Source organism: Salmo salar, chromosome ssa02 (assembly GCF_905237065.1).
Source record: "Salmo salar chromosome ssa02, Ssal_v3.1, whole genome shotgun sequence".
In the NCBI taxonomy this organism is placed as follows: domain Eukaryota; kingdom Metazoa; phylum Chordata; class Actinopteri; order Salmoniformes; family Salmonidae; genus Salmo; species Salmo salar.
Window position 1 is genome coordinate 8828274 of NC_059443.1, and position 22383 is coordinate 8850656.

General features: G+C 48.6%; 1 protein-coding gene across 1 annotated transcript in view; it reads right to left on the bottom strand.

Annotated features, from left to right (window-relative positions):
* Positions 1-22383, bottom strand: part of LOC123727807 (oxysterol-binding protein-related protein 3-like) — a 142205-nt gene that overhangs the window by 14675 nt on the left and 105147 nt on the right. Inside the window, 8 exon segments of the mRNA XM_045697150.1 lie at positions 5072-5135; positions 5256-5287; positions 5290-5392; positions 12511-12630; positions 14091-14215; positions 14413-14503; positions 16420-16557; positions 22268-22378. Coding sequence (XP_045553106.1) covers positions 5072-5135; positions 5256-5287; positions 5290-5392; positions 12511-12630; positions 14091-14215; positions 14413-14503; positions 16420-16557; positions 22268-22378 — 784 coding nt within the window.

A 22383-nucleotide genomic window follows, 5' to 3' on the forward strand; every position in this document is an offset into this window, starting at 1 on the left:
GTAATAGCTGGTATGGTTGGTTAGGGCCTCCAGCTTTAGACTAATAACTGGTATGGTTGGTTAGGGCCTCCAACTTTAGACTAGCTGTAATAGCTGGTATGGTTGGTTAGGGCCTCCAGCTTTAGACTAGCTGTAATAGCTGGTATGGTTGGTTAGGGCCTCCAGCTTTAGACTACTATAGCTGGTATGGTTGGTTAGGGCCTCCAGCTTTAGACTAGCTGTAATAGCTGGTATGGTTGGTTAGGGCCTCCAGCTTTAGACTAGCTGTAATAGCTGGTATGGTTGGTTAGGGCCTCCAGCTTTAGACTAGTTGTAATAGCTGGTATGGCTGGTTAGGGCCTCCAGCTTTAGACTAGTTGTAATAGCTGGTATGACTGGTTAGGGCCTCCAGCTTTAGACTAGCTGTAATAGCTGGTATGGTTGGTTAGGGCCTCCAGCTTTAGACTAATAGCTGGTATGGTTGGTTAGGGCCTCCAGCTTTAGACTAGATAGCTGGTATGATTGGTTAGGGCCTCCAGCTTTAGACTAGTTGTAATAGCTGGTATGACTGGTTAGGGCCTCCAGCTTTAGACTAGCTGTAATAACTGGTATGGTTGGTTAGGGCCTCCAGCTTTAGACTAATAGCTGGTATGGTTGGTTAGGGCCTCCAGCTTTAGACTAATAGCTGGTATGGTTGGTTAGGGCCTCCAGCTTTAGACTAGTTATAGCTGGTATGGTTGGTTAGGGCCTCCAGCTTTAGACTAATAACTGGTACGGTTGGTTAGGGCCTCCAGCTTTAGACTAATAACTGGTACGGTTGGTTAGGGCCTCCAGCTTTAGACTAATAGCTGGTATGGTTGGTTAGGGCCTCCAGCTTTAGACTAGTTGTAATAGCTGGTGTGACTGGTTAGGGCCTCCAGCTTTAGACTAATAGCTGGTATGGTTGGTTAGGGCCTCCAGCTTTAGACTAATAGCTGGTATGGTTGGTTAGGGCCTCCAGCTTGAGACTAGCTGTAATAGCTGGTATGGTTAAGACCAGTGTTCCGCGTGGTCAAGAAAATCTCTTGCCCCTAGTTATAAACCCAGTGTCTGTGTCAGGTGAAAGGGTGTGTATCAGGTGAATGGATGAGTGTCAGGTGAAAGGGTGTGTGTCAGGTGAAAGGGTGTGTGTCAGGTGAAAGGGTGTGTATCAGGTGAAAGGGTTAGTATCAGGTGAAATGGTGTGTATCAGGTGAAAGGGAGAGTATCAGGTGAAAGGGTGAATATCAGGTGAAAGGGTGTATATCAGGTGAAACGGTGTGTGTCAGATGAAAGGGTGTGTATCAGGTGAAACAGTGTGAGACAGATGAAAGGGTGTGTTTCAGGTGAAAGGGTGAGTGTCAGGTGAAAGGGTGTGTATCATGTGAAAGGGTGAGTATCATGTGAAAGGGTGTGTGTCAGGTGAAAGGGTGTGTGTCAGGTGAAAGGGTGAGTATAATGTGAAAGGGTGAGTATAATGTGAAAGGGTGTGTGTCAGGTAAAAGGGTGAGTATCAGGTGAAAGGGTGTGTGTCAGGTGAAAGGGTGTGTGTCAGGTGAAAGGGAGAGTATCAGATGAAAGGGAGAGTATCAGATGAAAGGGTGAGTATCAGGTGAAAGGGTGAATATCAAGTTAAACGGTGTGTCAGGTGAAAGGGTGTGTGTCAGGTGAAAGGGTGAGTATCAGGTGAAAGGGTGTGTATCAGGTGAAACGGTGTGAGACAGATGAAAGGGTTTGTGCCAGCTGAAAGGGTGAGTGCCAGCTGAAAGGGTGTGTATCAGGTGAAACGGTGTGTCAGAAGAAAGGGTGAGTATCAGGTGAAACTCTGTGTGTCAGATGAAAGGGTGAGTATCAGGTGAAACAGTGTGAGACAGATGAAAGGGTGTGTTTCAGGTGAAAGGGTGAGTGTCAGGTGAAAGGGTGAGTGTCAGGTGAAAGGGTGAGTATTAGGTGAACGGGTGTGTATCGGTGAAAGGGTGTGTATCAGGTGAAAGGGTGTGTATCAGGTGAAAGGGTGTGTATCAGGTGAAACGGTGTGAGACAGATGAAAGGGTTTGTGCCAGCTGAAAGGGTGAGTGCCAGCTGAAAGGGTGTGTATCAGGTGAAAGGGTGAGTATCAGGTGAAAGGGTGAGTATCAGGTGAAAGGATGAGTGTCAGGTGAAAGGGTTTGTATCAGGTGAAAGGCCTTGTATCAGGTGAAAGGGTGAGTGTCAGGTGAAAGGGTGTGTGTCAGGTGAAAGGGTGAGTGTCAGGTGAAAGGGTGAATATCAGGGTAAACGGTGTGTCAGGTGAAAAGGTGAGTATCAGGTGAAAGGGTGAGTATCAGGTGAAACGGTGTGTCAGATGAAAGGGTGAGTGTCAGGTGAAACAGTGTGAGATAGATGAAAGGGTGAGTGTCAGGTGAAAGGGTGAGTGTCAGGTGAAAGGGTGAGTATTAGGTGAAAGGGTGAGTATCAGGTGAAAGGGTGTGTATCAGGTGAAAGGGTGTGTATCAGGTGAAAGGGGTGTGTATCAGGTGAAAGGGTGTGTCTCAGGTGAAAGGGTGTGTCTCAGGTGAAAGGGTGAGAGTCAGGTGAAAGGGTGAGTGTCAGGTGAAAGGGTGAGTGTCAGGTGAAAGGGTGTGTATCAGGTGAAAGGGTGAGTATTAGGTGAAAGGGTGAATGTCAGGTGAAAGGGTGTGTATCTGGTGAAAGGATGAGTGTCAGGTGAAAGGATTAGTGACAGGTGAAAGGGTGAGTATCAGGTGAAAGGGTGTGTATCAGGTGAAAGGGTGAGTGTAATTTTGTAATTTTTATTAGGATCCCCATTAGCTAATGCCATAACGCTAGCTAATCTTCCTGGAGTCCAACACCAATTAGCAAGAGATTACAAACAACCACAATCAAGACTACACAAACATTCAACATGTAGACAATACAGGCAATTAAAATACCTGACAGGAAACACATTTAACATTCAGTAGATACTTTCTATTTCCTGTCCAGTCATATGGTCTATCACATTAGATTTTCTTTCTATTTCCTGTCCAGTCATATGGTCTATCACATTAGATTTTCTTTCTATTTCCTGTCCAGTCATATGGTCTATCACATTAGATTTTCTTTCTATTTCCTGTCCAGTCATATGGTCTATCACATTAGATTTTCTTTCTATTTCCTGTCCAGTCATATGGTCTATCACATTAGATGTTATTTCTATTTCCTGTCCAGTCATATGGTCTATCACATTAGATGTTCTTTTATTTTTTTCTTGAAGGTGGATTTACTTTTTGCCTGAGCAATATGGATTGGTAAGAAGTTCCATTCAGTTATAGCTCTATATAAAACTGTAGATTTAAGGCGATTTGTCCTTGGCTTGAGTTGTTTTAGCTGCCCTGAATTTGCCTGTCTGGTTTGGTGGTTATGCATGTTGCTAGTATGTACTAATTGGACTGAAAGATACTGTGGTTTTTTGAAAAATATAACATTCCTAAAGAAAATCAAAAGGCTAGATAGTAATTTGTTTTTAACATGAAGCCATGAAAGATTCTGATGCATTTTAATAATATTCATTCGGTTAGAGCAATGAAGAGATAATCTGGCAGCTCTGTTTTGAGCCATTTGGAGATTTTTTATATCTTTCTTTGCTGCAGATGACCATATAACCAGACAGTACTCTAAGTGTGATAGGACCAGGGATTGACCATATAACCAGACAGTACTCTAAGTGTGATAGGACCAGGGATTGACCATATAACTGGACAGTACTCTAAGTGTTATAGGACCAGGGATTGACCATATAACTGGACAGTACTCTAAGTGTGATAGGACCAGGGATTGACCATATAACCAGACAGTACTCTAAGTGTGATAGGACCAGGGATTGACCATATAACTGGACAGTACTCTAAGTGTGATAGGACCAGGGATTGACCATATAACTGGACAGTACTCTAAGTGTGATAGGACCAGGGATTGACCATATAACTGGACAGTACTCTAAGTGTAACAGGACCAGGGATTGACCATATAACCGGACAGTACTCTAAGTGTAACAGGACCAGGGATTGACCATATAACTGGACAGTACTCTAAGTGTGATAGGACCAGGGATTGACCATATAACTGGACAGTACTCTAAATGTAATAGGACCAGGGATTGACCATATAACTGGACAGTACTCTAAGTGTGATAGGACCAGGGATTGACCATATAACTGGACAGTACTCTAAGTGTGATAGGACCAGGGATTGACCATATAACTGGACAGTACTCTAAGTGTGATAGGACCAGGGATTGACCATATAACCAGACAGTACTCTAAGTGTGATAGGACCAGGGATTGACCATATAACTGGACAGTACTCTAAGTGTAACAGGACCAGGGATTGACCATATAACTGGACAGTACTCTAAGTGTAACAGGACCAGGGATTGACCATATAACCGGACAGTACTCTAAGTGTGATAGGACCAGGGATTGACCATATAACTGGACAGTACTCCAGTGTGATAGGACCAGGGATTGACCATATAACTGGATAGTACTCTAAGTGTGATAGGACCAGGGATTGACCATATAACTGGACAGTACTCTAAGTATGATAGAACAAGGGATTGAATCACCTGATTCAGAGTGCTAGATGTTACATACTCTGAACATTTTGCCAGGTGAAAGGGTGTGTATCAGGTGAAAGGGTGAGTATCAGGTGAAAGGGTGAGTGTCAGGTGAAAGGGTGAGTATCAGGTGAAAGGGTGAGTATCAGGTGAAATGATGAGTATCAAATGAAAGGGTGAGTATCAGGTGAAAGGGTGAGTATCAGATGAAAGGGTGAGTATCAGGTGAAAGGGTGAGTATCCGATGAAAGGGTGAGTATCAGGTGAAAGGGTGAGTATCAGATGAAAGGGTGAGTATCAGGTGAAATGATGAGTATCAGATGAAAGGGTGAGTATCAGGTGAAAGGGTGAGTATCAGATGAAAGGGTGAGTATCAGGTGAAAGGGTGAGTATCAGGTGAAAGGGTGAGTATCAGGTGAAAGGGTGAGTATCAGATGAAAGGGTAATAGTTTGTAGAGGACCATGGTGTTGACTTACCTTGCCAGAATATGTAGTTTTTAGAGTCAGCGTGGCATGCTGATATAGGTGGGTGATGGCTGACCTGAGAACAGAGATAAAGAATGGCAGGCTTGTACTTGATGGATCAAACCCTATGAATTATTCAGATGTGGGGCAAATACTTACAGGTCATATTTAGGACATGTGGGTCTGTGTACAGTACCTGTTCTGCTATAAATCGGAGGCCCTTGTCGGGCGGTCACACTCGTAGGTCTCCCCCAGGACCGGGTTGAAGGGCTTTCCTCCCGCTCGGTGGTAGCTGGACGCGTACCCCGACACTGCAAACGTGGCTACGTACACCTACAGACAGTTAACAGCACTGGTCAGTTTTCAAGTATCAGTCATCAGCACATTCTAATGGACATCATCAGTAACACTTGAGCAGTAACACTTAATGCCTAGCTATTGATTGATGTAGCATTACTGTACCTCTGTCTGTAACTAATGCCTAGCTTTGATGTACATTACTGTACCTCGTCTGTAACTAATGCCTAGCTATTGATTGATGTAGCATTACTGTACCTCTGTCTGTAACTAATGCCTAGCTGTTGATTGATGTTTGGCTCTACCTGCTGATAATGCAGTGAGGGGAGGAAGAGAACACACAATCATAAGCGATGATCCATGAGGTGAACTAGAGAAAGGGCAGAGGTGTCAATAAATACAGGCTGCATCCCAAATAGCACCCTATTTCCAAGTGCACTACTTTTGACCAGAGCCTTAATGGGTATAGGGAGCCATTTGGAACGCAGCCTGTATTTACTGACACCTCTGCCCGTTTCTCTAGTTCACCTCATGTATCATCGCTATGACGCCCACCTCTCTGACAAACTGACAAACTGACAAGCTTTCCTCCCGCTCGGTGGTAGCTGGACGCGTACCCGACACTGCAAACGTGGCTACGTACACCTACAGACAGTTAACAGCACTGGTCAGTTTTCAAGTATCAGTCATCAGCACATTCTAATGGACATCATCAGTAACACTTGAGCAGGATAACCACACACACACACACACACACACACACACACACACACACACACACACACACACACACACACACACACACACACACACACACACACACACACACACACACACACACACACACGGACAGTAGTTAGTGAGTCAAAACACAGGTCAACCCAAGAATGACATTATGACAGTTTTATGGATGACAGAAAGTGCAAAGTGGAACCATAGAGTTGGATAGAGGACAGCCCTCAATGGCGCTGTCTGTGCTATCTCCATTCTCCAAAGATGACCTGAGCCGGAGATGAGCCCTCTAGTACATCTCTATGAGATAAGAGGTCGTCCCACCATAATTACCCCTGTGGGTACGCAGGAGAACTGTTTGTAGTGGGTTTGTGTCAAATGAACCCTTCAATAACCCTTCATTCTAACAACTGATCATTGCTGGTGAAATTCCCATTCCATTTCCCACAGATATAGCTATCATTGGGCTCGGAGTGGCGCAGCATCTCAGTGCTAGTGGTGTCACTACAGACCCTGGTTCAATTCCAGGCTGTATCACAACCGTCCGTGATTGGGAGTCCCATAGGGCGGCGCACAATTGGCCCAGTGTCGTCCGGGTTAGGGTTTACTCACTGTAAATAAGAATTTGGTCTTAACTGGCTTTTCTAGTTAAATAAATAAAATGTAAATAATTTCCTCTCCATTTGAGTAGAATGGGCCTGATGACCTCAGTAATGTGAAACTGAATGGGAGAGGCTGTGTCCCAATGGAACTCTATTTAGTGCACTACTTTTAATCAGGGCCCATAGGGAATAGGGTGTCATTTGAGAGGAAGCCAGAGTGGCTGGCTGGCTGAGAGGATGCTGTCTGGATCTGGATGTCCCCTCTGATAGGCCACACTGGGCCAGGGGAAAAGCACTCATCTTCATCATCACCATCTCCTCCACTCCACAAAGACCCTGATGGGATAGCTGTCTTCATCTGCCTGCTGCCTGTCCTCTTCAACACAGATTAGAGCTGTCTTCAGCTGCCTGTCCTCTTCAACACAGACTAGAGCTGTCTTCAGCTGCCTGCAGCCTGTCCTCTTCAACACAGATTAGAGCTGTCTTCAGCTGCCTGCTGCCTGTCCTCTTCAACACAGATTAGAGCTGTCTTCAGCTGCCTGCTGCCCGTCCTCTTCAACACAGACTACAGCTGTCTTCATCTGCCTGCTGCCTGTCCTCTTCAACACAGACTACAGCTGTCTTCAGCTGCCTGCAGCCTGTCCTCTTCAACACAGACTAGAGCTGTCTTCAGCTGCCTGCTGCCCTGTCCTCTTCAACACAGATTAGAGCTGTCTTCAGCTGCCTGCTGCCTGTCCTCTTCAACACAGACTACAGCTGTCTTCATCTGCCTGCTGCCTGTCCTCTTCAACACAGACTACAGCTGTCTTCATCTTCCTGCTGCCTCTCCTCTTCAACACAGATTAGAGCTGTCTTCATTTGCCTGCTGCCTGTCCTCTTCAACACAGACTACAGCTGTCTTCATTTGCCTGCTGCCTGTCCTCTTCAACACAGACTAGAGCTATCTTCAGCTGCCTGCTGCCTGTCCTCTTCAACACAGACTACAGCTGTCTTCATCTGCTTGCTGCCTGTCCTCTTCAACACAGATTAGAGCTGTCTTCAGCTGCCTGTCCTCTTCAACACAGACTACAGCTGTCTTCAGCTGCCTCTCCTCTTCAACACAGATTAGAGCGGTCTTCAGCTGCCTCTCCTCTTCAACACAGATTAGAGCTGTCTTCAGCTGCCTGTCCTCTTCAACACAGACTACAGCTGTCTTCAGCTGCCTCTCCTCTTCAACACAGATTAGAGCGGTCTTCAGCTGCCTCTCCTCTTCAACACAGATTAGAGCAGTCTTCAGCTGCCTGCTGCCTCTCCTCTTCAACACAGATTAGAGCTGTCTTCAGCTGCCTGCTACCTCTCCTCTTCAACACAGATTAGAGTTGCAAAATTCCCAGGTTTTTCAGAAATCTGAGTTTGGGAGCAGGTTGCAATTAAACTAACACAAGTGATGGAGAAAGTGGCTGAATGGCTAAATATTTCCTCATAACACAGGTTATTAATAACACTAATAAACAAGGTAGGCTTTGCTCGCTGTAGTCTAGAGAGACACTACTGTACCCTCTGTCTGAAACTAATGCCTAGCTATTGATTGATGTTGCATTACTGTACCTCTGTAACTAATGCCTAGCTATTGATTGATGTAGCATTACTGTACCTCTGTCTGTAACTAATGCCTAGCTGTTGATTGATGTAGCATTACTGTACCTCTGTCTGTAACTAATGCCTAGCTATTGATTAATGTAGCATTACTGTACCTCTGTCTGTAACTAATGCCTAGCTATTGATTGATGTAGCACTACTGTACCTCTCTCTGTAACACTTAATGCCTAGCTATTGATTGATGTAGCATTACTGTACCTCTGTCTGTAACTAATGCCTAGCTATTGATTGATGTAGCATTACTGTACCTCTGTCTGTAACTAATGCCTAGCTGTTGATTGATGTTTGGCTCTACCTGCTGATAATGCAGTGAGGGGAGGAAGAGAACACACAATCATAGCGATGATCCATGAGGTGAACTAGAGAAAAGGGCAGAGGTGTCAATAAATACAGGCTGCATCCCAAATAGCACCCTATTTCCAAGTGCACTACTTTTGACCAGAGCCTTAATGGGTATAGGGAGCCATTTGGAACGCAGCCTGTATTTACTGACACCTCTGCCCGTTTCTCTAGTTCACCTCATGTATCATCGCTATGACGCCCACCTCTCTGACAAACTGACAAACTGACAAGCTTTCCTCCCGCTCGGTGGTAGCTGGACGCGTACCCCGACACTGCAAACGTGGCTACGTACACCTACAGACAGTTAACAGCACTGGTCAGTTTTCAAGTATCAGTCATCAGCACATTCTAATGGACATCATCAGTAACACTTGAGCAGGATAACCACACACACACACACACACACACACACACACACACACACACACACACACACACACACACACACACACACACACACACACACACACACACACACACACACACACACACACACACACGGACAGTAGTTAGTGAGTCAAAACACAGGTCAACCCAAGAATGACATTATGACAGTTTTTATGGATGACAGAAAGTGCAAAGTGGAACCATAGAGTTGGATAGAGGACAGCCCTCAATGGCGCTGTCTGTGCTATCTCCATTCTCCAAAGATGACCTGAGCCGGAGATGAGCCCTCTAGTACATCTCTATGAGATAAGAGGTCGTCCCACCATAATTACCCCTGTGGGTACGCAGGAGAACTGTTTGTAGTGGGTTTGTGTCAAATGAACCCTTCAATAACCCTTCATTCTAACAACTGATCATTGCTGGTGAAATTCCCATTCCATTTCCCACAGATATAGCTATCATTGGGCTCCGGAGTGGCGCAGCATCTCAGTGCTAGTGGTGTCACTACAGACCCTGGTTCAATTCCAGGCTGTATCACAACCGTCCGTGATTGGGAGTCCCATAGGGCGGCGCACAATTGGCCCAGTGTCGTCCGGGTTAGGGTTTACTCACTGTAAATAAGAATTTGGTCTTAACTGGCTTTTCTAGTTAAATAAATAAAATGTAAATAATTTCCTCTCCATTTGAGTAGAATGGGCCTGATGACCTCAGTAATGTGAAACTGAATGGGAGAGGCTGTGTCCCAATGGAACTCTATTTAGTGCACTACTTTTAATCAGGGCCCATAGGGAATAGGGTGTCATTTGAGAGGAAGCCAGAGTGGCTGGCTGGCTGAGAGGATGCTGTCTGGATCTGGATGTCCCCTCTGATAGGCCACACTGGGCCAGGGGAAAAGCACTCATCTTCATCATCACCATCTCCTCCACTCCACAAAGACCCTGATGGGATAGCTGTCTTCATCTGCCTGCTGCCTGTCCTCTTCAACACAGATTAGAGCTGTCTTCAGCTGCCTGTCCTCTTCAACACAGACTAGAGCTGTCTTCAGCTGCCTGCAGCCTGTCCTCTTCAACACAGACTAGAGCTGTCTTCAGCTGCCTGCAGCCTGTCCTCTTCAACACAGACTACAGCTGTCTTCATCTGCCTGCTGCCTGTCCTCTTCAACACAGACTAGAGCTGTCTTCAGCTGCCTGCAGCCTGTCCTCTTCAACACAGACTAGAGCTGTCTTCAGCTGCCTGCAGCCTGTCCTCTTCAACACAGATTAGAGCTGTCTTCAGCTGCCTGCTGCCTGTCCTCTTCAACACAGACTACAGCTGTCTTCATCTGCCTGCTGCCTGTCCTCTTCAACACAGACTACAGCTGTCTTCATCTTCCTGCTGCCTCTCCTCTTCAACACAGATTAGAGCTGTCTTCATTTGCCTGCTGCCTGTCCTCTTCAACACAGACTACAGCTGTCTTCATTTGCCTGCTGCCTGTCCTCTTCAACACAGACTAGAGCTATCTTCAGCTGCCTGCTGCCTGTCCTCTTCAACACAGACTACAGCTGTCTTCATCTGCTTGCTGCCTGTCCTCTTCAACACAGATTAGAGCTGTCTTCAGCTGCCTGTCCTCTTCAACACAGACTACAGCTGTCTTCAGCTGCCTCTCCTCTTCAACACAGATTAGAGCGGTCTTCAGCTGCCTCTCCTCTTCAACACAGATTAGAGCTGTCTTCAGCTGCCTGTCCTCTTCAACACAGACTACAGCTGTCTTCAGCTGCCTCTCCTCTTCAACACAGATTAGAGCGGTCTTCAGCTGCCTCTCCTCTTCAACACAGATTAGAGCAGTCTTCAGCTGCCTGCTGCCTCTCCTCTTCAACACAGATTAGAGCTGTCTTCAGCTGCCTGCTACCTCTCCTCTTCAACACAGATTAGAGTTGCAAAATTCCCAGGTTTTTCAGAAATCTGAGTTTGGGAGCAGGTTGCAATTAAACTAACACAAGTGATGGAGAAAGTGGCTGAATGGCTAAATATTTCCTCATAACACAGGTTATTAATAACACTAATAAACAAGGTAGGCTTTGCTCGCTGTAGTCTAGAGAGCACTACTGTACCTCTGTCTGAAACTAATGCCTAGCTATTGATTGATGTTGCATTACTGTACCTCTGTAACTAATGCCTAGCTATTGATTGATGTAGCATTACTGTACCTCTGTCTGTAACTAATGCCTAGCTGTTGATTGATGTAGCATTACTGTACCTCTGTCTGTAACTAATGCCTAGCTATTGATTAATGTAGCATTACTGTACCTCTGTCTGTAACTAATGCCTAGCTATTGATTGATGTAGCACTACTGTACCTCTCTCTGTAACTAATGCCTAGCTATTGATTGATGTAGCACTACTGTACCTCTGTCTGTATCTAATGCCTAGCTATTGATTGATGTAGCATTACTGTACCTCTGTCTGTAACTAATGCCTAGCTGTTGATTGATGTTTGGCTCTACCTGCTGATAATGCAGTGAGGGGAGGAAGAGAACACACAATCATAGCGATGATCCATGAGGTGAACTAGAGAAAGGGCAAAGGTGTCAATAAATACAGGCTGCATCCCAAATAGCACCCTATTTCCAAGTGCACTACTTTTGACCAGAGCCTTAATGGGTATAGGGAGCCATTTGGAACGCAGCCTGTATTTACTGACACCTCTGCCCGTTTCTCTAGTTCACCTCATGTATCATCGCTATGACGCCCACCTCTCTGACAAACTGACAAACTGACAAACTCCACTCAACTTCTATTGGTCGGGGAGTGTGGAAGCTGTGGGTCTAGCTCTGGTCCTATGCCTGTCATTCACACTGAGCGACTGCAGCCAGTAACACACATTCATCATTTCAAATGGAACAAACGCTCTGCAGGAAATATATTCCACACACATTTATTACCGCAGTGAGGTCCCATGTCTTCAAAGGCTTTCATCAAATGTCTCTAGCTTTAGAAAAACTGGTCAGTGAATACAAAGAGCCATCAAATCAGGGAAGTGCTGATCCTAAATCCTCAATCCATTATAGTAGTCATATACAATTGCTGATAAACAATTATATGCACAAAAGCAGAAAACCAAACAGATCATTTGTACCAAGTAATTTAAAACGGAGCGAGCCAAGGCACACTACTGGCTACAGCTGAAGGGTCCAATCAGGATCTAGCCAGTGGGAATGAAATGTAATTTCTCCTGAAATGTCCATAGGACATTACAGCACTACCGTGAAGAGTGTGTATTATTCACCATTTGTGCAGAAGGGGTCTTGTGTGCCCAAATGTGTGAATTTGTTCAGTGTGTGTATGTGTGAAAGTGGTACTATGTCAGTGTGTGTGTGTGTGTGTGTGTGTGTGTGTGTGTGTGTGTGTGTGTGTGTGTGTGTGTGTGTGTGTGTGTGTGTGTGTGTGTGTGTGTGGGTACACATCCCCTCTCACCATGCGTTCAAAGGGGTCCTGTGTGTTAGCAGCTCTGTCCAGCAGCTCGCTGTACTCCAGCTCCTCACACAGTCTCTGCAGGGTGTTGAGGGGCTCGTTCAGCTGAACAGGCATAGCCACCTGAATAATCATTACAACACATTTACACAGCAATCACAAAGCTAGATTTGGTCACCTTCATAAGAAAACAAATGTAGTAATTATGTAATAATGTCACGTAAACCAAATGGAATAACGGAAGTATAATAATTAGACATTTAGTCATGTTTAGAGCTTTTCACAACAGAGGAATCTCCACGTTCTACGTAGGCAGAGACAAATCACCAACACAACAGAAATAAACCAACACAGTAGACAGAAATAAATCAACACAGGAGACAGAAATAAACCAACACAGGAGACAGAAATAAACCAACACAGGAGACAGAAATAAACCAACACAGTAGACAGAAATAAACCAACACAGGAGACAGAAATAAACCAACACAGGAGACAGAAATAAACCAACACAGGAGACAGAAATAAACCAACACAGGAGACAGAAATAAACCAACACAGGAGACAGAAATAAACCAACACATGAGACAGAAATAAACCAACACAGGAGACAGAAATAAACCAACACAGTAGACAGAAATAAACCAACACAGGAGACAGAAATAAACCAACACATGAGACAGAAATAAACCAACACAGGAGACAGAAATAAACCAACACAGTAGACAGAAATAAACCAACACAGTAGACAGAAATAAACCAACACAGTAGACAGAAATAAACCAACACAGTAGACAGAAATAAACCAACACAGTAGACAGAAATAAACCAACACAGGAGACAGAAATAAACCAACACAGTAGACAGAAATAAACCAACACAGTAGACAGAAATAAACCAACACAGTAGACAGAAATAAACCAACACAGGAGACAGAAATAAACCAACACAGTAGACAGAAATAAACCAACACAGTAGACAGAAATAAACCAACACAGTAGACAGAAATAAACCAACACAGTAGACAGAAATAAACCAACACAGGAGACAGAAATAAACCAACACAGTAGACAGAAATAAACCAACACAGTAGACAGAAATAAACCAACACAGTAGACAGAAATAAACCAACACAGGAGACAGAAATAAACCAACACAGTAGACAGAAATAAACCAACACAGTAGACAGAAATAAACCAACACAGGAGACAGAAATAAACCAACACAGGAGACAGAAATAAACCAACACAGTAGACAGAAATAAACCAACACAGTAGACAGAAATAAACCAACACAGGAGACAGAAATAAACCAACACAGTAGACAGAAATAAACCAACACAGGAGACAGAAATAAACCAACACAGTAGACAGAAATAAACCAACACAGGAGACAGAAATAAACCAACACAGTAGACAGAAATAAACCAACACAGGAGACAGAAATAAACCAACACAGTAGACAGAAATAAACCAACACAGGAGACAGAAATAAACCAACACAGTAGACAGAAATAAACCAACACAGGAGACAGAAATAAACCAACACAGTTGACAGAAATAAAGCTAAAAGTCCATGGATACCTTGGAGAGGTCTTTCCCTATGTTGTTCTTAAGGATGTTCCATAGACTGATGTTACTGGTGTTAGGGCTGGCCGACGGCAGGCACGACCTGCGTCTTCTCAGAAGGGTCCCGTTCTCTTCACAGCCTGGAGGGTGGAGGGTTATGATCAGGATATTAGTGGTCATAACTACTGTATGTCAATACGTAACCAGGAAAACACGTCCCAAATTGCACCCTATTGTACTAGTGTTGAACAGAGCTCTATGAGCCCTGGTCAACAGGAGTGCATTATACTGGGAATAGGGTGCCACTTGGAACACACATGGTAAAGTGTCCCCTTACCCGAGTTAGGTCTCTCCGTCTCGTTGCTGAAGTTGTCCATGGAGATGTTGTCGCTGACGTTGTCACTGATGTATGAGTCATCATCAGAGGCCTGCAGGATAAAGAATAAATCCTACATTATCATTAGTGACAGGTCAAATATACCTTTTTAACAGCGCCCACCTGAGAGAAGTGAGAACCAGGAAACAGGAAGCTGTCAGGTCCCTTTCAACATCCTGTCACAACATATGGGAACATCATAAATGGTGCCCTATTCCCCATGGGCCCTGGTCAAAATGGTGCCGTAAATAGGGAATATGATGCCATTTGGGATGCATTCAGTGGGTTTGAGAACGGAGGGGGAGGGAGACGGTCGGTCCCAGAGAAGACACTGACAGCTACTCTCCTCTCTGCAGTAAGGGTATTTTATTTTTAGATGGGGGTAATTCACTTTCACACAGCAACAGAAAACATACTGAACATGTTCTGTAGCTCAGAGCTCTGACTGGAGGAGCCTCATTAAGTCTGAAGCCAGAAGTGTGTCCAGACAAAGTATCCTCCACATCTGTTACTCCTCTCTCCACCTCCTCCTTCCTCATCCCCCTCCCTCCTCTCTTTCCTCCTCTCTCTCTCCTCCTCCCTCCTCATCCCCCTCCCTCCTCTCTTTCCTCCTCTCTCTCCACCTCCTCCTTCCTCATCCCCCTCCCTTCTCTCTCCTCCTCTCTCTCTCCTCCTCCCTCCTCATCCCCCTCCCTCCTCTCTTTCCTCCTCTCTCTCTCCTCCTCCCTCCTCATCCCCCTCCTCTCTCTCTTCCTCTCTCTCTCCTCCTCCCTCCTCCTCCCCCTCCCTCCTCTCTTTCCTCCTCTCTCTCTCCTCCTCCCTCCTCATCCCCCTCCCTCCTCTCTCTCCTCCTCTCTCTCCACCTCCTCCTTCCTCATCCCCCTCCCTCCTCTCTCTCCTCCTCTCTCTCTCCTCCTCCCTCCTCCTCCCTCTCTCTCTCCTCTCTCTCTCCTCCTTCCTCCTCATCCCCCTCCCTCTCTTCCTCTCTCTCTCCTCCTTCCTCCTCATCCCCCTCCCTCCTCTCTTTCCTCCTCTCTCTCCACCTCCTCCTCCTCATCCCCCTCCCTCATCTCTCTCCTCCTCTCTCTCTCCTCCTTCCTCCTCATCCCCCTCCCTCCTCTCTCTCCTCCTCTCTCTCCTCCTTCCTCCTCAATCCCCCCTCCCTCCTCTCTCTCCTCCTCTCTCTCCTCCTTCCTCCTCAATCCCCCCTCCCTCCTCTCTCTCCTCCTCTCTCTCCTCCTTTCCTCCTCATCCCCCTCCCTCCTCTCTCTCCTCATCCTCCTCCCTCCTCACCCCCCCTCCCTCCTCTCTCTCTCCTCATCCTCCTCATCCCCCTCCCTCCTCTCTTTCCTCCTCTCTCTCCACCTCCTCCTTCCTCATCCCCCTCCCTCCTCTCTCTCCTCCTTCCTCCTCATCCCCCTCCCTCCTCTCTCTCCTCATCCTCCTCATCCCCCTCCCTCCTCTCTTTCCTCCTCTCTCTCCTCCTCCCTCCTCATCCCCCTCCCTCCTCTCTTTCCTCCTCTCTCTCCTCCTCCCTCCTCATCCCCCTCCCTCCTCTCTCGCCTCATCCTCCTCATCCCCCTCCCTCCTCATCCTTCCTCCTCATCCCCCTCCCTCCTCTCTCTCCTTCTCGCTTCTCATCCTCCTCATCCCCTCCCTCCTCATTCCCCTCCCTCCTCCCTCCTCATTATCCCTCCTCATCCCCCTCCCTCCTCTATCCTCATCCTCCCTCCTCATCTTCCTCCCTCTTCTCCACCCTCCTCATCCTCTCTAATCATCCCCCTCCTCATCCTCCTCCCACCCCATAGCCTCCCCTTGCTCCTCGTCCTCCTTCTCCTCCCCGATCCTCCCTCCCTTCCTGTCCTCCTATCCCTCCCTCCTCCTCCCCCTCCCTCCTCCTCTCCTCCTCCAGTATTGACTGGTTTCAACAGCAGAGAGCGAGAGAGAGCAGCCCAGTCAGACACTGACCTCATTTTCTGAGGAGCTGGCAGACAGTAGAACCTCCTGAGCATCGAAGAACTCTGACAGAGACTCTGTGATGGACGCTCTGCTCTCATTGGACGCCTGGTGAACTAGGGGGTGGGATCCATCGGTGGAGTCTTGCTTCTAATAAGAGGAGAACATAATGTCAGTTAGGTTTAATGCTTAGATTAATTCAGTTAGGTTTAGGCTCAGATTAATTCAGCTAGGTATAGGCTTAGATTAATTTGAACTCATTCTCCTGTTGTTAGAACTTTCAAAAGGAAAAAACATTATTGTCTGAAACAATAAACCATGATTAAACATGTACATTTCCAAAGAATAGTGTGACTGTGTGAACTGAAAACACATACAGGTTGTGTCTCAAATGTACCTTATTCCTGTTATAGGGCAGTACTGTTGACCAGGGCCCAGAAAGAGACCCAGAATGTACTGTTGACCAGGGCCCACAGGGGGACCCAGACAGTACTGTTGACCAGGGCCCAGAGGGGGACCCAGACGGTACTGTTGACCAGGGCCCATAGGAGGACCCAGACAGTACTGTTGACCAGGGCCCATAAGAGGACCCAGACAGTACTGTTGACCAGGGCCCAGAGGGGGACCCAGACAGTACTGTTGACCAGGGCCCATAGGAGGACCCAGACAGTACTGTTGACCAGGGCCCAGAGGGGGACCTAGACAGTACTGTTGACCAAGGCCCATAGGAGGACCCAGACTGTACTATTGGCCAGGGCCCAGAGGGGGACCCAGACAGTACTGTTGACCAGGGCCCATAGGAGGACCCAGACAGTACTGTTGACCAGGGCCCATAAGAGGACCCAGACAGTACTGTTGACCAGGGCCCAGAGGGGGACCCAGACAGTACTGTTGACCAGGGCCCATAGGAGGACCCAGACAGTACTGTTGCCCAGGGCCCAGAGGGGGACCTAGACAGTACTGTTGACCAAGGCCCATAGGAGGACCCAGACTGTACTATTGGCCAGGGCCCAGAGGGGGACCCAGACAGTACTGTTGACCAGGGCCCATAGGAGGACCCAGACAGTACTGTTGACCAGGGCCCATAGGAGGACCCAGACAGTACTGTTGACCAGGGCCCAGAGGGGGACCCAGACAGTACTGTTGGCCAAGGACCATAGGGGGACCCAGACAGTACTGTTGACCAGGGCCCAGAGGGGGACCCAGACAGTACTATTGAACAGGGCCCATAGGAGGACCCAGACAGTACTGTTGTCCAGGTCCCAGAGGGGGACCCAGACAGTACTGTTGACCAGGGCCCATAGGAGGACCCAGACTGTACTGTTGACCAGGGCCCAGAGGGTAGACCCAGACAGTACTGTTGACCAGGGCCCATAGGAGGACCCAGACAGTACTGTTGACCAGGGCCCATAGGGGGACCCAGACTGTACTGTTGACCAGGGCCCATAGGAGGACCCAGACAGTACTGTTGACCAGGGCCCATAGGAGGACCCAGACAGGACTGTTGACCAGGGCCCAGAGGGGGACCTAGACAGTACTGTTGACCAGGGCCCATAGGAGGACCCAGACTGTACTGTTGACCAGGGACCATAGGAGGACCCAGACTGTACTGTTGACCAGGGACCATAGGAGGACCCAGACTGTACTGTTGACCAGGGCCCAGAGGGGGACCCAGACAGTACTGTTGACCAGGGACCATAGGAGGACCCAGACAGTACTGTTGCCCAGGGCCCAGAGGGGGACCTAGACAGTACTGTTGACCAGGGCCCAGAGGGGGACCCAGACAGTACTGTTGACCAGGGCCCATAGGGAGGACCCAGACTGTACTGTTGACCAGGGCCTAGGAGGGACCCAGACTGTACTGTTGACCAGGGCCCAGAGGGGGACCCAGACAGTACTGTTGACCAGGGACCATAGGAGGACCCAGACAGTACTGTTGCCCAGGGCCCAGAGGGGGACCTAGACAGTACTGTTGACCAGGGCCCAGAGGGGGACCTAGACAGTACTGTTGACCAGGGCCCATAGGAGGACCCAGACAGGACTGTTGACCAGGGCCCAGAGGGGGACCTAGACAGTACTGTTGACCAGGGCCCATAGGAGGACCCAGACTGTACTGTTGACCAGGGACCATAGGAGGACCCAGACTGTACTGTTGACCAGGGACCATAGGAGGACCCAGACTGTACTGTTGACCAGGGCCCAGAGGGGGACCCAGACAGTACTGTTGACCAGGGACCCAGAGGGGGACCCAGACAGTACTGTTGGCCAAGGCCCATAGGGGGACCCAGACAGTACTGTTGACCAGGGCCCAGAGGGGACCCAGACAGTACTATTGACCAGGGCCCATGGAGGACCCAGACAGTACTGTTGACCAGGGCCCATAGGGGGACCCAGACAGTACTGTTGACCAGGGCCCATAGGAGGACCCAGACAGTACTGTTGACCAGGGCCCATAGGAGGACCCAGACAGTACTGTTGACCAGGGCCTATAGGGGGACCCAGACAGTACTGTTGACCAGGGCCCATAGGAGGACCCAGACAGTACTGTTGACCAGGGCCCATAGGAGGACCCAGACAGTACTGTTGACCAGGGCCCAGAGGGGACCCAGACAGTACTGTTGACCAGGGCCCAGAGGGGGACCCAGACAGTACTGTTGTCCAGGGCCCAAGGGGGACCCAGACAGTACTGTTGACCAGGCCCAAGAGGGAGACCCAGACAGTACTAGCTTGTTAGGGCCCATAGGAGGACCCAGACAGTACTGTTGTCCTGGTGTCCCAGAGGGGTATTCCGCATAGCCCATTGCTGACCAGGGCCTGCGGTATAACTTCCAGACTGTACTGTTACCAGGGCCCAGAGGGCAGACCGCAGACAGTGGTTTGCCCAGGGCCCAGAGGGGGACCCAGACAGTACTGTTGACCAGGGCCCATAGGAGGACCCAGACTGTACTGTTGACCAGGGCCCTAGGAGGACCCAGACTGTACTGTTGACCAGGGACCATAGGAGGACCCAGACTGTACTGTTGACCAGGGCCCAGAGGGGGACCCAGACAGTACTGTTGACCAGGGACCATAGGAGGACCCAGACAGTACTGTTGCCCAGGGCCCAGAGGGGGACCCAGACAGTACTGTTGCCCAGGGCCCAGAGGGGGACCCAGACAGTACTGTTGACCAGGGCCCAGAGGGGGACCTAGACAGGACTGTTGACCAGGGCCCATAGGAGGACCCAGACAGTACTGTTGACCAGGGCCCAGAGGGGGACCCAGACAGTACTGTTGACCAGGGCCCGGAGGGGACCAAAGTGTCCGTGTTGCCCAGGGCCCAGAGGGGGACCCAGACAGTACTGCTGACCAGGGACCAGAGGAGTGAACGACCCAGACAGCACGTTGCCCAGGGCCCAGAGGGGGACCCAGACAGTACTGTTGACCAGGGGCCCAGAGGGGACCCAGACTTCTGTTGACCAGGGCCCATAGGAGGACCCAGACTGTACTGTTGACCAGGGCCCAGAGGGGGACCCAGACAGTACTGTTGACCAGGGCCCATAGGAGGACCCAGACAGTACTGTTGCCCAGGGCCCAGAGGGGGACCCAGACAGTACTGTTGACCAGGGGCCCATAGGGGGACCCAGACAGTACTGTTGACCAGGGCCCATAGGAGGACCCAGACAGGACTGTTGACCAGGGCCCAGAGGGGGACCCAGACAGTACTGTTGACCAGGGCCCAGGGAGGACCCAGACTGTACTGTTAACCAGGGACCATAGGAGACCCAGACTGTAAGGCTGTTGACCAGGGCCCAGAGGGGGACCCAGACAGTACTATTGACCAGGGACCATAGGGAGGACCCAGATAGTACTGTTGCCCAGGGCCCATAGGGGACCTAGACTGTACTGTTGACCAGGGCCCAGAGGGGGACCTAGACAGTACTGTTGACCAGGGCCCATAGGAGGACCCAGACAGGACTGTTGACCAGGGCCCAGAGGGGGACCCAGACAGTACTGTTGACCAGGGCCCAGAGGGGGACCTAGACAGTACTGTTGACCAGGGCCCATAGGAGGACCCAGACAGGACTGTTGTCCAGGTCCCAGAGGGGGACCCAGACTGTACTGTTGACCAGGGCCCATAGGAGGACCCAGACAGTACTGTTGACCAGGGCCCAGAGGGGGACCCAGACTGTACTGTTGACCAGGGCCCAGAGGGTAGACCCAGACAGCACTGTTGACCAGGGCCCAAAGGGGGACCCAGACAGTACTATTGACCAGGATCCATAGGGGGACCCAGACAGTGCTATTGACTAGGGCCCATAGGGGGACCCAGACAGTGCATTAGAAACAGGGAAGCCTTCCTCTGAGGAAACTCCTCTGACAATAATAGAATCACTAACTGTGTGTGTGTGTGTGTGTGTGTGTGTGTGTGTGTGTGTGTGTGTGTGTGAGCTCCCTGAGGATACCAACGGACTCTGATTCACTGTGTGTGTGTGTGTGTGTGTGTGTGTGTGTGTGTGTGTGTGTGTGTGTGTGTGTGTGTGTGTGTGTGTGTGTGTGTGTGTGTATGTGTGTGTGTGTGTGTGTGTGTGTGAGCTCCCTGAGGATACCAACGGACTCTGATTCACTGTGTGTGTGTGTGTGTGTGTGTGTGTGTGTGTGTGTGTGTGTGTGTGTGTGTGTGTGTGTGTGTGTGTGTGTGTGTGTGTGTGTGTGTGTGTGTGTGTGTGTGTGTGTGTGAGCTCCCTGAGGATACCAACGGACTCTGATTCACTGTGTGTGTGTGTGTGTGTGTGTGTGTGTGTGTGTGTGTGTGTGTGTGTGTGTGTGTGTGTGTGTGTGTGTGTGTGTGTGTGTGTTGGGTGAGCTCCCTGAGGATACCAACGGACTCTGATTCACTGTGTGTGTGTGTGTGTGTGTGTGTGTGTGTGTGTGTGTGTGTGTGTGTGTGTGTGTGTGTGTGTGTGTGTGTGTGAGCTCCCTGAGGATACCAACAGACTCTGATTCACTGTGTGTGTGTGTGTGTGTGTGTGTGTGTGTGTGTGTGTGTGTGTGTGTGTGTGTGTGTGTAGCTCCCTGAGGATACCAACAGACTCTGATTCACTGTGTGTGTGTGTGTGTGTGTGTGTGTGTGTGTGTGTGTGTGTGTGTGTGTGTGTGTGTGTGTGTGTGTGTGTGTGTAGCTCCTGAGTACCACAGACTCGGATTCACTGTGTGTGTGTGTGTGTGTGTGTGTGTGTGTGTGTGTGTGTGTGTGTGTGTGTGTGTGTGTGTGTGTGTGTGTGTGTGTGTGTTGAGCTCTTCAGGATAACAACTGACTCTGAACAGAAGGAGAGGTGTTTACAACTAACAATCCCTTCAGTCTAATCTTGTAATCAGTTGTTGTCTCAACACTTAGCTTGATAAGTAGGAGTTGGAGCTGTCAACACTAAGCATCCATATTGTAACAGTTAGGAGTAGAAAACAGTGCTGAACCTGTTACTCTGTAACAACTAAGGAGATGTTGTGATGATACCCACTCATCATTACAGAGGGGCTAAACAAGCAGTGAGTGGGACAACACCTGTTGTATTGGGACTAAGGCCAGCAGATTATAAAATGGGTGAAATGCTATTATAATCATATAGCCTGTTCTCACTAGATAATAATGCCAATGATGATGATCAGGGTTGTAAAATTCTGGTAACTTTCACAAAGTTCCCAGGTTTTTCCAGAAATCACAGTTTAGATTCCTAGAATTAGGAGGGAATATGCATAAAATCCAGAATCATCTGGATTCCGGAATCCTCTGACAAGTTAGTGGAATTTTGTAAACCTGATGATGCTGATGTGGGAGGGAGGGTGTGTCATCATGCACGTCGTCATGCATGTCCCACACCCACCTGTAGGGGACCAGAGAGGTTTATGAGCCCAGTGGAGGATTCTGGGACGCAGCGGGACTCAGCGTGAATGTTGCTCAGACGCTCTCTCAGTTCAGAGTTCTGGGCTATAGCCTGGA